At 39.9% G+C, this 13,102-nt stretch overlaps 1 protein-coding gene across 5 annotated transcripts in view; it reads right to left on the minus strand.

Annotated features, from left to right (window-relative positions):
• Positions 1-13,102, minus strand: part of SPG11 (SPG11 vesicle trafficking associated, spatacsin) — a 71,794-nt gene that overhangs the window by 19,741 nt on the left and 38,951 nt on the right. For all 5 annotated transcript variants that reach the window (XR_013370122.1, XM_077880907.1, XM_077880906.1 and 2 more), the window contains 7 exons: positions 9,038-9,203; positions 6,733-6,938; positions 6,366-6,474; positions 4,773-4,932; positions 4,097-4,369; positions 3,285-3,485; positions 2,108-2,215 (listed from right to left, as the gene is read on the minus strand). Coding sequence is in view for 4 of the 5 variants with exons in the window: in XM_077880907.1 (XP_077737033.1) it covers positions 2,108-2,215; positions 3,285-3,485; positions 4,097-4,369; positions 4,773-4,932; positions 6,366-6,474; positions 6,733-6,938; positions 9,038-9,203 (1,223 nt within the window). In the remaining variant the exon portion in view is untranslated. The remainder of the gene's footprint in view (positions 1-2,107; positions 2,216-3,284; positions 3,486-4,096; positions 4,370-4,772; positions 4,933-6,365; positions 6,475-6,732; positions 6,939-9,037; positions 9,204-13,102) is intronic.

Raw genomic sequence — 13,102 nt, forward strand, 5'->3', positions numbered from 1 at the left:
GCAGGCTGCATTAGCCTGAATTGGAGCATAGTTCTTAGTCTTTATTTACTTGTTTATGTACTCCTGCTGCTGTAAGAAGAGGGTCTATAGCAGGCAAGTGATGGAATTAGTCAAAACAAAAATATATGTGGAAGTAAAGGGTGGAAGCAAGGATGGAACAGGTGCACTGTCCCTCCAAAGGGATAAGCTGGAGCGGGAACAGTCAGGTCAGAGTAAAAAGATATCTGGGGGATCCCTGGGTGGCGCAGCGGTTTAGCGCCTGCCTTTGGCCCGGGGCGCGATCCTGGAGACCCGGGATCGAATCCCACGTCAGGCTCCCGGTGCATGGAGCCTGCTTCTCCCTCTGCCTGTGTCTCTGCCTCTCTCTCTCTCTCTCACTGTGTGCCTATCATAAATAAATAAAAATTTAAAAAAAAATGTTTAAAGATATCTGGGAGGACTTAAATATAAATGAAAAACTATAAAACTCCTAAGAGATAATATAAAAGAAAACCTAGATGACCTTGTACATGGTCCTTTTTAGAATACAACACCAAAGACCTAATCCATGAAAAAAATAATTGATCAGATGGACTTCATTAAAAGTAAAAACCTTGGGGTGCCTGGGTGGCTCAGCAATTGAGCATCTGCCTTTGGCTCAGGGCGTGATCCCGGGATCTGGGATCGAGTCCCACATTGGGCTCCCTGTGGGAAGCCTGCTTCTCCCTCTGCCTATGTCTCTGCCTCTCTGTGTCTCTCATGAACAAATAAATATTTTAAAAAAATAAAAGTAAACTTTTTTTTTCTTTTTAAAGATTTTATTTATTTGACAGAGAACGAGAGAGCATAAGCAAGGGGAGCTGCAGGGAGAGGCAGAGGGAGAAGCAGACTCCCTGCTGGGCAGTGAACCTGATGTGAGACTTGATCCCAGGGCCCTGAGATCATGACTTGAGCCGAAGACAGACACTCAACTGACTGAGCCACCTAGATATCACAAAAGTAAAAACTTCTGCTCTACAAAACAAAATCTCAAGAGAATTAGAAGACTAGACACAGATTGCAAGAAAATATTTACAAAAGACACATCTAATAATGGACTATTACCCAAAATATACAAAGAACTCCAAAACTGAGTGATTAAAAAAAAAAAAAAAACTCTATTAAAAAATAGGCTGGGGGCACCTGACTTGCTTAGTAGGTAGAGCATGTAACTCTTGATCCTGGGGTCTCCACATTGGGCAGAGCTTACTTAAAAACAAAACAGAGGGCAGCCTGGGTGGCTCAGCGGTTTAGCGCCACCTTCAGCTCAGGGCGTGATCCTGGAGACCCAGGATTGAGTCCCACATAGGGCTCCCTGCATGGAGTCTGCTTCTCCCTCTGCCTGTGTCTCTGCCTCTTTCTCTCGGTGTCTCTCTCATGAATAAATAAATTTAAAAAAATTAAAATCTTAAAAAAACAAAACAGAAAACAAATGCTGAAGAGGATGTGGAGAGACTGGAACCTTGTATACTGCTGTGGCAATGTAAAATGGTGCAACTGCTATAGAAAGCAGTATGACAATTCCTCAAAATATTAAAGATACAGTTATCATATCATCCAGCAATTCCACTTTTGAGAGAATACCCAAAAGAATTGAAAGCAGGATCTTAAAGAGATTATTTGTATACCATGTTCATAGTAGCACAATTTAAATGTGGAAGCAACTCAAATATTCACAGATAGAGGAATGGATAAGCAAATGTGGCATATACCACAAATAGAATGGAATTTTATTCAGCATTTAAAAGGAAAGAAATTCTGCATTCTACATGGATGAGGCTTGAGAACATCATGCTAAGTGAAATAAACCATTTACAAAAGACAAATACTGTACAATTCCACTTAAATGAGTTACTTAAAAGTAGCCAAGTGAAACTTCTCTGTCATGCCTGGCAACTGAGGTGCTGTTGGCAAAGCCACTGTAACTCGTGATCTGTCTCCCCACCTCTGGAACAGTACAAATGAGTTAGTTTGAATTATGCCACATACCCAGCTACTTGTCTGCTGTTATATCCTGACTACTAGCAGATAACAGGCCACTCTAACCAATTTCAGATCAGTGATAAAGAGCAATAGGATTTCAACTTACAGTTTCAAAGCTCTTTTGGAACTCCAGAAGTTTAGCTTCAGCTTCTTTATAATTCTTGAAGAACATACACAGTTCATACATCTCCATCATCAACAGTAGTGGGGAATCCTTTGAGGAAGAGTTTGAATGAAATTTAAACATTGCGAAGCTAATCAATACTATTTTCTTAATGAATAATACCAATGTAAGAGGCATAGTAAAAACAAGTACTATTTTTTTTTTTTTTTAATTTATGATAGTCACACAGAGAGAGAGAGAGAGGCAGAGACACAGGCAGAGGGAGAAGCAGGCTCCATGCACCGGGAGCCCGACGTGGGATTCGATCCCGGGTCTCCAGGATCGCGCCCTGGGCCAAAGGCAGGCGCCAAACCGCTGCACCACCCAGGGATCCCAAACAAGTACTATTAATAACAATTTCAAAGAATTGAATCATGTATGTTAAAGAGAAAGGAGGTTAAATTTCTATTTATTTTGCCTTTTAGAAAAAGGATATTCAGACCAGGTACACCTACTCAACAGTCCATTTTCTGTCTATTCTTTACTTGGTCACTGCACATGAGCTGGAGATACTCCACTGAGCTGCCCAACCTACTGCTGTCTGCAGCATTTCTATCACTTGGTGGGGGCTTTTCAGTCAGAAGACAGGGGTTTTGGAATGAGAAAGTATAGATCTGAACTATAAATACACTGCTTACTAACATACTTTGAGACCCTGGGCATGTTACTTAAGTTCTGTGAGCCTGAGTTTATTACTTTAAAATGAGAATACTATCACTTCATAACATCCTAATATATTATCTTTCTAAAGGACTATTGTGATAATTTTTTTGTGATAATTTTTATATCAAAAAAATATATATAAAGCTCTTTGCTGGGGTGCCTAGGTGGCTCAGTTGGTTAAGTGACTGGCTTTGGCTCGGGTCATGATCCCAGGGTCCTGGGATCCAGCCCTGCATTGGATTCCCTGCTCAGTGGGAAGTCTGCTTCTCCCTCTTCCTCTGTACACTCTCTCTCTAATGAATAAATAAAATCTTTAAAAAAAAATAAAGCTCTTTGCTAAATAAATGGTAGTTATCATCACTTGTTGTCAGCTAAAAAAAACAACTAAAAAAGCCAATAGGGGTATCCTGAAGTAACCCTTTAAAACACAGAAAATAAATGAAGTGACTATTACTACCTTAAAGAAAAGTTGGAAACCTCTGATGAGAGTTTTGCTCTTCTGCCTTGTTAATAATGTTCTCCAGATGACTGAGAGGTCTTGAAGGTCCCATATGTGGCCTTCCACTGAGCCCTGAATGTGTTCTGTTGCTTCAGCTGCAACACTGTCCTCCACAGATGTGATGATCCAAACACAGAGACAAGGAATAGTACTGGCATCCTGTCACAGGATAAAAACTTTTCAAAAACAGTTGTGTCTGGATTACCTGATAGAGGGAGTTGGAGGCTTCCAGCAATGCTACAAACATGGATAGATATTTCCTGTTTAGAACAAGTCATCTCAAGAAATTGGTTAAACTAGCTTGAAAAGCTTTCAAACTGAAATAAATTCTAATGAGCAACAAGGAACTATTATAAACTGTTCTGCAGTGTGACGTATCAAAAGACCAAGAGACAGAATGGGTATATATGGAAACAGTGGAAGTACTAGGTATAAGGAACAAGACTGGCTTCCACAGAAATGCTGATCAAGGGACTTTCTAGAGCATCTCACTTGTCTGCTCAAGAGGCACAATCCTTTCTCTATGACTGCCAACCAGGAACCAAGCTCTGACCACTTAAGTTACTGAATATTAAGGTACAAGGAAGTATACTAGATGGCTTGGAGCCTAAGCCAGAAAAGTGTAAAAGTTACAGTGACCTTACAAATACATGCTGGAGCCTCACTGTCATCATCACCCCACTTCCTTTCTGATTATCAGCCTTCTCTGTCCCTTTCCACTTTTTCCATTGTTTGCTGGGTCTTTAATTTAGGCTTCTTATTATCCTCACCTGAAGACATGAGGCCAGGACACTAAGGATAGGAGCCTGTTGTTTCATTGCTTCAGCTAGGAGCCAGCACCAGGGGTTTGGTTCCTCTGAGCACTGGAGTAGAACTTGAAAGAAATCAGCCATTTCTTCTTTGTTTCTCTGGAGTTCCTGGGGAGACCTGCTGCAGACTTCACCACTATCCATTTTGGATTTAGACACTGAGGTCAGGTTCTCAAAAGCTAGTCTTAAGTGGTCTTGAAGGACAGGACTGAAATACTGAAGAAGAGATTTCACCTAGAAAACATATTAGGTGATTTAAAAAGACCAGTTCTATCTGGAGCTGAAAAATGTTAGAGAAAAGCAGAGGTAAAATTGTTCTTTCTCACCTTGAACTGTGTGGGGGGAAGTGACCATACCATTTTACAAAGTTATTTGTTGCTTTGGATTGAATTTCTTTTTTTTTTTTTTTTTGGATTGAATTTCTATATTTAATCTGGAGTCACAAAAACTCTTCCTTCAGCTCTGTAGTACTAATGACTAATTCTTTGTCTGAAGCCAACCCACTGAAATCTTAGTAAAAACAGTAGTATCATATAAAACAAAAGCCTAGGTACACACAACAGAAAGAACACTATTCATCCTCCCTGAAGTTTTCCATTTCCTCTTCTTGAATAGTTGGCAACAAATGGTGGCTTACCTCCGCTGGGTGATAGTTATAGAGTTGGCTGTGAATAATGAACTGTAACCAGTCATTTGCTTTGGCACATTCTCTAAGGTAAGACGTGCTCAGCTTCACATTGTGAAGCCTGCAGAACTGTACTGCTAATGCCCACTGGCTGCTAGATTCACTAGATAACCTGTAATTGGAAGTTGGGGCAGTAGAGAAAAAAATTGTTAAAATATAGCTTTAGTTTTAAATGGAAAATTAGTAAAAATTAAATAAACTTAACTGCAGTATATTCTCTAAAAAGCCTTTCTACAAATACCAAATGTTTATTAGGCTGCTTTGGGGGGAAAAAAAAAAAGAAGGCTCTTGCGCCCAGAATGTATAAAAAAGTCTTCTTAGCATACTGGCAGAATTCATTCCTTTTATCAACCAAGAATCTATCCATAGATAGATTATACTAGCTATATACCACCTTTAGGAGTATTGAATAAATCAGCATTCAAGAAATTTCCTGAGTGCTTAATTGTTTCGCATGATTTGCTTTAGAGTATCAGAGCCCAGACAGATGCTTGGGCTTCCTCATGAAGGGGCAGTACTTATTCCTGCTCACAGCAGAAAACTTGAGAACAGAGTCACTGATAGCAGGTACAGGAGAGTGCTGCATTCCCAGGGTCTAAGGTGGCTAGGTCACCCCCGGTGGCATAGCACAGAGGAAAGATGGCATAAATGTATAAGTAGAGGTATTTCTGTGGATAGATGGTCACCTCAACTTTCATTATCAACTAACATATTAGCAAGAGAAAAATTAAGGACAACTCTTAGAGTCAAATTTTGTGAGATACATCCCCCAACTTTTTTCTTTATATATATATATATATATACACATATGTATATATATATTTTTTGTTTTTTTGAGAGAGCGAGAGAGAAAGCAAGAGAGAGAGAAAAAGAGAAAGAGAGCAAGGGAGGGGCAAAGAGAAGCTTTAGCAGTCTCTGCGCCCAGCAGGGAGCCGATGTGGGGCTAGATCTCAGGACCCTGAGATCATGACCTGAGCTGAAATCAAGAGTCAAATGCTTAACTAACTGAGCCACCCAGGTGCTCCCATCCCATATCTTCTTAAATGATTTCAACATGTAACACTTAAGAAGTTTCTCTCACTAGCAGGACAGCGGGGAGACAGAGTTCTCCATCTCTTGGAAACTCTTATCTCTAAAGAGTGAATGATTATTTGCATCCTCCCTTTTTTTTTTTTTTTTAAGATTTATTTATTTATTTATTTATGAGAAAGAGACAGAGGCACAGACATAGGCAGAGAGAAGCAAGCTCCTCAAAGGGACCCTGATGTGGGACTCAATCCCAGGACCCAGGATCACGCCCTGAGCAAGGGCAGATGCTCAACCACTGAGCCACCCAGGCGTCCCTATCTACATCCTCCTTTACTGATGGCAAGAAGCAATCAAAACTCACTGTCCATTTACTGAGTAACTACTATATACTGTCCAAGTAAGATGGCCTGAAGGGATTAGTAAAAACATCTGAGGTGTCAGAAGAAAGACTAGGCAAACACAGACTGGAAGAAAAAAGCTTGCTGGAAAAGAGCATGAGGTGGAAATTCAACAAACCTCTTTATCTCTTGCTGCTGAATGTTGTTCCATATACCTTCTTCTAAGAGAATAAGCAATTCCTCTATGGTGGCCTTTTCACCCACAGCCAGTTTAGATAGTTTTTCAACTGTAAGAAATACAAACAATAAAATATGGTCAAGAGAAAGGGTCAGGAACTCTTCTGTTTGAAGAGTGTGGCCCAGGGCCATTTCAGAACCTAATTAAAAGGCCCAGAAAATGAGATAAAGTACAAACATTCTGTAGGAAAAGGATGAAACAGGAAGACAATTGTTTCCTCCCCAACCACCAACGATTCAATACTTTAAACCTATTCATCCCTTGTCCTCTAAACAAAACAAACACCAGATAGAAAAGGTACTGGTACCTAGAGCCTCTCTGATACAGCTGTACTGAACATCTTCATTTCTACATTTGTAGTTCAAAATTATATTGGCCACTTTCATGTCAACTCTGAGCTTGAGGCTATCGAGGCCAAGCAGTTCTAAGAAACAAACACAGGCAGCTCCTACTGATGGAATGTAGAAGGAGGAGAGCCCTAAAACATAAGCTTCATTGCCTACTTGCTGGATCCTGAAAAAGAAAGGAATCAAAATCACATCAGAAAACAGTTTCTCACCAGGAAAAGCAGATGGAATTATGCAGTGATGCATGGAGTATCAGACACCTGTGATTTTTAGCTTCCTCTCCTTTCAGTTTTTGAGCCCTGCACACATTCATTGAGGTTCTTGGTAGTTTTGTCTCCATCGTCCCTCAATCTTTAACCTTCTCCTAAAGCATCAACTCCCAGGCCAAATTATTCTTGTTTCCAACTTCATCCAGGGAACACAGAACAGAACTTCTGAAAGACTGACAACTTGTGATCTTATCAATTATGAGTGTGTATAAATAAACTACCAAGAAAATTAATGCTAATTAAATTTTGATATGATATATATATAGTATATGTAGTTTTACATCATAGATAAATTTCAAGGAAAGTTGCACAAGAAATTACCCATCTTTATTTACTGTGTAGACTCATGCCGACAGGAGATTCAGGGACCTTTTATCTTTCATTTTTCACCCTTCTTAATTACTTGAATATTTTATCACTAAAATGCATTACTTTGAAACAAGACGAAATCAGAGAGAGAAAGAGAGAAACCATAAGAGACTCTTTTTTTTTAATTTTATTTATTTATTCATAGAGACAGACAGAGAGAGAGAGAGAGAGAGAGGCAGAGACACAGGCAGAGGGAGAAGCAGGCATCATACAGAGAGCCTGACGTGGGACTTGATCCAGGGTCTCCAGGATCACGCCCTGGGCTGCAGGCGGCGCTAAACCACTGCACCACAGGGGCTGCCCCACCATAAAAGACTCTTAATCACAGAAAACAAACTAGGGTCATTAGAGGGGAGATGGGTGGGGAAATGGGGTAACTGGGGGATGGACATTAAGGAGGGCACATAATATAATGAGAACTGGGTGTTACAGAAGACTGATGAATCACTGACCTCCACTTCTGAAACCAATAATACACTAAATGTTCATTAATTGAATTTAAATTTAAAAATAAAAAAAAATTGAAAAAATTCATTAACTACAAAACAAACTAATAAAGTAGATCTATATTTAGCTGATTATATCAAATACTCCTCCCAATTCTGTGCTTAATAAAAATGAATTATAAAAAAATGCAGATCTTAAATACAGAATTCACATCTTATTATACAATTCTCTCTTTAGAGTAACTGCTAATATTTGCCAATCTCCTGGGTCATTAAAAAAAAACAACAGAATTTTAAAAGATATAAATAGTATCTTTTTTTAATAGTATCTTTTAATATTATCTTTATTCTCTTTTTTTCCCATTAACAAAAGACACATTACATCCCCCAAACTTGGAATATACAGAAAAGCACAAAATGGGAGAAAAAAAAAAAGATCAAATTACTAGCCAGGCATAACTACTTAACTGTGATAAGTTTTTTTTTTTTTTAAGATTTTATTTATTCATAGACACACAGAGACACAGAAGGGGGGGGGAGGGAGGGAGGGAGAGAGAGAGAGAGAGAGAGGCAGAGACGCAGGCAGAGGGAGAAGCGGGCTCCAAGCAGGGAGCCCGACGCGATACTCGATCCTGGGTCTCCAGGATCACGCCCCGGGCTGCAGGCGGCGCTAAACCGCTACACCACTGGGGCTGCCCCTGTGATAGGTTTCCAGTATATTTTTTTTCAAATGCATGTGTAAAAGACATAAATATGCCTTAAAAAAAAAAAAAAAAGATTTTATTTATTCATGAGAGATGGGGGGGAGGGGGGGTGGGCAGAGACACAGGCAGAGGGAGAAGCAGGCTCCATGCATGGAGCCCCATGTGGGACTTGATCCCGGGTCTCCATGATCAGGCCCTGGGCTGAAGGCGGCGCTAAACCGCTGAACCACCCGGGCTGCCCAGATATGGCTTTTAAGAATACAAATTAAGGATGCCTAGGTGGCTCAGCGGTTGAGTGTCTGGCTTTGGCTCAGGTTGTAATCCTGGAGTTCTGGAATCGAATCCCACATGGAGCCTGCTTCTCCCTCTGCCTATGTCTCTGCCTCTCTCTCTCTGTGCCTCTCATGAATGAATGAATCAATCAATCAATCTTAAAAAAAAAAAAAAAAGAATACAAATTATGTTTTAAATACTCACAGCTGCTTGGGAGTCTTGCTCTTGGTTAATTCCTGGACCAGAAAAGTACCAAATGCAAATGACGGCCGTCCATGTTGTAAATAATATGCAAAATTCAGACGTTCCATGATAGCATATTTATTAACCAGATCAGGGCTAGAAAAATGTGGGAGATGACTCACTGCATCTGGGGGGAAAGTGAAGCAATATTAATCCTCTGCACCTCACCACAATTAATTTCAAATCTGTACGTGGACAACTTAACTTTGCAATGGTGAAAGAAAACAAGTTGCAGAGCACCTGGCTAGCTTGGTTGGGTAAGTATCTGACTCTTGATTTTGGCTTTTGATCTCCAGGTCATTGGATCGAGCCCTGTGTTGGGCTCCATGGTCAGCAGGGAGTCTGCTTGAGATTCAATCTCTCTTTCTACCCTTCCCCCTGCTTGCAGTACGTTCTCTAATAAATGAATCTTAAAAAAAGAAAAAAAACCAGTTGCTATAGTCATTTTGTACCACTGTGTATTACTCTGAACCACCAAAACATAATAGTTCATTTTAATGTGTTGATGTAGCCCCTAATTTTATTTTTATTTTATTTTATTTTTTAATTTTTATTTATTTATGATAGTCACAGAGAGAGAGAGAGAGAGAGGCAGAGACACAGGCAGAGGGAGAAGCAGGCTCCACGCACCGGGAGCCCGACGTGGGACTCGATCCCGGGTCTACCAGGATCGCGCCCTGGGCCAAAGGCAGGCGCCAAACCGCTGCGCCACCCAGGGATCCCATATTTTTAAATTTATTTTAGAGAGAGTGCATATGTGTGGGGGGAAGGTCAGAGGGAGAGGGAGAAAATCTTAAGCAGACTCCCCGCTGAGTGGTGAACCCAACACAAGGCTCAATCCCACAACCCTGAGATCATAGCCTGAGCTGAAATCAATAGTCGGATGCTTACCTGAGCCACCTTAGTGCCCCAGCCTCCCATATTGGGTACAAAAACATGTACCCAAGAAGCTCCATAAAAACTTATAAATTATGCTTTTTCCTCATTCAACTTGTTATTTCAGATGCCTTAATTCTGTATCTGATGATCCTTTAAGTCACAATGGCGATAATGCGTTAGCTATAAAATCTCTGCTAAGGGTCTGCAAAAGGAGCTTTTTAATTAATTCATGGAGCTCATTACACAATGAATTCCCTTCTTAACATTTTTATGAGTTCTCTATACATCAGGGGCAACACCCTGTACCTTTCTCCAATACATAGTGTAAGAACATCCTTTTCTCCACGTTAATGCCCTCCTTCAATTTCCTTTTGTTGGTTATACTTTCTGTATTGTATTTGGAGCACCTTATTATCTATCTATATGATGACCACTTTGCTTAGGCAGGCAGGGTAGTTCAGCTTAAAGTTCCTCTGTGCTCGTGAAAAAGGCAGAAAGCATTTTTTCCTCTCTTTAGAGAAATCTGAAGTCAGGAGATATTTGGATGTGATAAGTTAGTATAAGCCCTTATCTTTTTTTTTTTTTTTTAAAGATTATTTATTTATTCGGGGGGGGGGGGGGCATTGGGGGCAGAGAGAGAAGCAGGCTCCGTGCAGGGAGCCCGACGTGGGACTCGATCCTGGGTCTCCAGGATCACACCCCGGGCTGCAGGTGGTGCTAAACCGCTGCACCACCAGGGCTGCCCGAACCCTAATCTTTAAATGCCTCTTAATCACTCACTACTTGTAAAAAAAAAAAAAAAAAAAAAAAAAAAAAAAGAAAAGAAAAAGAAAAAAAGAAATAACATTTTGAACTGTTAAGGAACAAGTTCTGGAAAATAGTACATTCGCTCTTATTTTCAAAGTTCAAAGCTTATTTCTTTTTTTAAAAATATTTTATTTATTCATTTTATTTGAGAGAGAATGAGAGAGAGGAGGAGTAGGAAGGAGGGGGGAGAAGCAGGCTTCCTGCAGGGGATTCAATCTCAGCACCCTGGGACCATGACCTGAGCTAAAAGCAGATGCTTAACCCACTGAGCCACCCAGGTGCCCCTCAAAGCTTATTTCTGAAAAAAAGTTTTATCTTGTGACATTCCAAGGACTTTTTTTTTTTTAAGATTTTTATTTATTTATTCATGAGAGACACACAGAGAGAGGTAGAGACACAGGCAGAGGAAGAGGGAAGAAGCAGGCTCCATGCAGGGAGCCCGATGCAGGTCTCAATCCCGAGTCTCCATGATCACGCCCTGGGCTGAAAGCAGACGCTCAACTGCTGAGCCACCCAGGCATCCCTCTAAGGACTTTTTATATTGTGACTTGGCACTTTAAAAAAAAATAAATAAATAAAAAGACTTGAAGAGTTGAGAGGCGTCTGTCAACTTACAAAGCTATTACTTAAAAGTACACCCTCTCGGAGATTAAAAAACTGTTGCATGCTTTATCTATATTCTTTGTGATATCACAGTGACCTTGGTAACTTATAATTATATACAAAACTGTTCATTCATTCATTAAATATTTGCTGAGTACATGTAAAGGATATAGCACTGCTTGGTGCCAGATGAGCTAACTTGAGTTTTTAATTCAAATAAGACCCTGATTTCTTAGCAGTTGGGAGCTAATTAGCATGGAGGGCATGTACAAGAAATAATTCTACCCAAAGGGAAATTTTTCTCTGGCTTGTCACAGAAGCCAAATCACCTCGCAGTTATCCTACATCTCTTTTTCATGGTAAGACCACACGAAAAAAGAAATAAATATTCCAATTAAATACAAATCTCTAATTTTATAAATCCACATTATGGTTTTCATAACTGTTTCATTTACTTTGTGCTTTATTTCCTCAAATATGTTTTAAACTTCTAAAAACCAGGCAGGGAATAGGTCTTCAACTTCCTCTCTGCTGCTCTAGTATTGTAGTATGGAGCTCCTTTTCCACAAGAGGGTCAGGACTCTGGCTAAGTGTTGGAGTTGGAAGCATTAGAACACGAAGGACGGGGATGAGGTCTACACTCTAGGAGAACTTTACAGAGATTAATTAGAAAGAGTATTTTCACTTGAAAATACAATACACACTACTTTATTTAGCCCTCAACAAGTATTTATTGAACATCTACTATAGGCCTAGCACTGCACTGAACCTTGGGCACTGGGTAAATTAAATATATTGAAATTTGAACTTATAAAACTGACATATAAGAAAATACATTTTACGCATCTCAGTAAATAGTTACAGGGTATACCTTATGTGCAAAGTGCTCATTTAAAGCCTACTTTAGAGTGATTTCAGCAGAGGCACCACAGGTGCCACGATATTAAAGGATAACTCTAAATTTAAAAGTAAAGGGACACCTGGGTGGCTCAGTGGTTGAGCATCTGCCTTCGGCTCAGGGCGTGATCCCAGAAGTCCAGGATCAAGTCCCACATCAGGTTCCCTGCGGGGAACCTGCTTCTCCCTCTGCCTAGATCTCTCCCTTTTTCTCTGTCTCTCTCATGAATAAATAAATAAAATATTTAAAAAAATAAATTTAAAAGTAAAAAAAGAAATAGAAAAAGAGTTTAAGAATCGGCATAAAAGACAATCAGACAAATGCTTATAGCCTAAAGAGGACAGTAGTGTGTATGCATCTGGTGATTACTATGCACCAAAAACTTCAAGAGCTTTTAATTTTTAAACATTTTAAAAAGATTTATTTACTTGAAAAAGAGATTGTGTGAGTGAGTGAGCATAAGCAGGAGGAGGGTCAGAAGGAGAGGGAGAAGCAGGCTCCTTGCTCAGCAGAGAATCAAGTGGGGCTTGATCCCAGGACTCTGAGATCATGACCTGAGCCAAAAGCAGATGCTTAACCAATTGAGCCAGCCAGGCACCCCCAACACAAGCTTTTTAAATGCATTATTATATCCTTTCATTTTCATATAATATGTGAGGTGGGCACTATTATTAACCTTATTTTATAGGGAACTGAAGAGTGGTTAAACCATTTACCCAAGGTCAGACAGCTATCACATAGTCAAGCCAGGATTTGTCTAATGCCTACACCTATGCTCTTAACTTTTATAATATTGCAAACAAACAGGAATTTGGGGAAAGGGAGAGATTTAAGCAGGT

Source organism: Canis aureus, chromosome 32, assembly GCF_053574225.1.
Source record: "Canis aureus isolate CA01 chromosome 32, VMU_Caureus_v.1.0, whole genome shotgun sequence".
In the NCBI taxonomy this organism is placed as follows: domain Eukaryota; kingdom Metazoa; phylum Chordata; class Mammalia; order Carnivora; family Canidae; genus Canis; species Canis aureus.